Source organism: Dendrobates tinctorius, unplaced genomic scaffold (genome assembly GCF_039654945.1).
Source record: "Dendrobates tinctorius isolate UK_male_01 unplaced genomic scaffold, ASM3965494v1 ptg000245l, whole genome shotgun sequence".
Classification (NCBI taxonomy): domain Eukaryota; kingdom Metazoa; phylum Chordata; class Amphibia; order Anura; family Dendrobatidae; genus Dendrobates; species Dendrobates tinctorius.
In genome coordinates, this window is record NW_027361912.1 from 3,463,423 (window position 1) to 3,465,645 (window position 2,223).

The following is a 2,223-nucleotide window of genomic DNA, read 5'->3' on the forward strand; positions in this document are numbered from 1 at the left end:
GTTCAAGAAAATAGTTTTCTATTTAAAGCATGTAACACCCTAGATTTATCTTCTAGTTGTATTCTGTTCATGCCATGGTCTTCTTGATAAATCCTTCCCAAGTCATACCGGAAATAGGGTAACTTAAAATGTTAAGTATTCAATGTCATCATTTAGATTTGTTTACTTGCAAATTGTCCAACACATCTGAGAATTTCAAACACAGATTTAAGTTGTTTTTTTATGGATTGATGAATTCGATGTATTAATTTAAAACCAATATACCCTCAAGAAGACAACATGAATGACTGTCCAAATGGAAGCTCCAAACATGAATTTCACATTGCCACCTTCTCGAAGTCTTCATTGGACCAACTTGAGATATTTTTCGGAATTCTGATTATTTATTTCATTACTATGTTGGGGAACCTGACAATTATCATTCTCGTGCTTTTAGTACCAAAATTACACACTCCAATGTATTTCTTCTTGAGTAACCTTGCCGTTGTAGATGTAACGTCCATCTCGACATCTGTCCCTAAAATATTTTTGATCACCCTGACTCAAGATCATAGGATCTCTTTTGGTTCCTGTATGACACAGTTATTTTTCTACATCCTTTGTGGTGATGGTGAAGTTCTCATGCTGACGATAATGGCCTATGATCGCTATGTGGCGATATGTAAGCCCTTGCAATATTACTCAATAATGAAGAAGAACGTGTACATTGCAATGGCCGCCTCCTGTTGGCTGTTTAGTGCTTTCAATTCTTTATTACATACACTGCTTACAGCTCTTCTACAATTTTGTTCTTCTCATGATATTAATAATTTCTTCTGTGATCTTAATTCACTAATTGCTATTACCACTACCAACGTTCATGATCTGAAAATCTTCATGCTCTTCGAACTTTCTGGTAATATTGCACAATGTGCAATCATCATTGTCTCATACGTCTTTATCTTCTCCACCATACTGAAGATCCGTTCTTCAGCGGGACGTATGAAAGCTTTCTCCAGCTGCACCTCCCATATCATCACTGTTATATTATTCTATGGACCAAGTATGTTCTTGTATTTGAAAACTGACTCAGAAAATTCAAAGGATCAGGATATGTTGCTGTCCATGCTTTATGTTGTAGTAGTTCCAATGTTGAATCCTCTGGTCTACAGTCTTAGAAATAAAGAGGTATGGGGGGCTATTGTAATGTTAGCAAATAAAAATGCATTAACCAGTACATTTATTCAGAGATAGAACAGGAACAAAACGGAACAGAATTGATGTTTTCAAGGCAATACGTGGTCATCCCAAATATTGATATGATTTACATTTTTTATGTTATTTGAATTTAAATCTTGCTAATTGATAAAATATTTCATCAATATGTCCAATAGTACAAAAAATGGCACTTCAATATGAATAAAAAACACTTAGTGGCAACAGTATAATGAGCCCTTCACTGTGAAGCGAACCAAAGCATGAATTAAAAAATACTTTTTATTTGCAAAAATACACATATAAAAAGGACAACATCCTTTATTCCATCAGAACATACCCCAAAAGGGGACAGCGACAGGAAAATACAAATTCATTAGTATCAACATTTTAGAGGCATGCATGGATCTCATATATCACAAAATATTCCCAGCATATCCATCTATGACGTGCTAGTGGTACCCTCTGAAGAAAAAAGGTAAATGTATTGCCTAACAGACAGCTATTTATGCCTCGGTATATCCCCATATAAGATGCGGTCCGTGCCTGCAGGTATTCCACAATGGGGACCTCTAGAGAAAAAAAAGGGTTTATATTTTACCTAATGGAGTGCTGGTGAGTGGTGAAGTATCCCGCTGTTGTCCCCTGCTCCACGACGCGCGTTTCGCCCTACTGCTTCTTCCGGGGGCATCACCGGAAGAAGCAAAAGGGCGAAACACGTGTCGGGTACCACTGTGGGATATATGCTTGCATTAACGGCACTTTAAATGGAGACATATCAAGGCACTAATAGCACTTTATTTAAATAAAACATTATTAAGATTTATTGATTCATTTTTCCTAATGAGGCCCTGATATAGGGATAAAGATGATATGCTGATGAATATTTTACATTGAATATAGGGAGGTTTTTTGGGGGTCTTTAATATAATTATTTCAAGATAGATGCTTTATTAGCACTTATTAAATTGGCACATCATATATGGATATGCTGAGAATATTTTGTGATATATGAGATCCATGAATGCC

General features: G+C 35.9%; 1 protein-coding gene across 1 annotated transcript; it reads left to right on the plus strand.

The window, feature by feature from the left end:
• The first annotated feature begins 279 nt into the window (after positions 1–279).
• On the plus strand, positions 280–1,233 carry LOC141060831 (olfactory receptor 1G1-like). The gene has a single exon (XM_073557208.1). It carries the CDS (start codon positions 280–282, stop codon positions 1,231–1,233), a length of 954 nt encoding a protein of 317 aa, XP_073413309.1.
• The last annotated feature ends 990 nt before the right edge of the window (positions 1,234–2,223 follow it).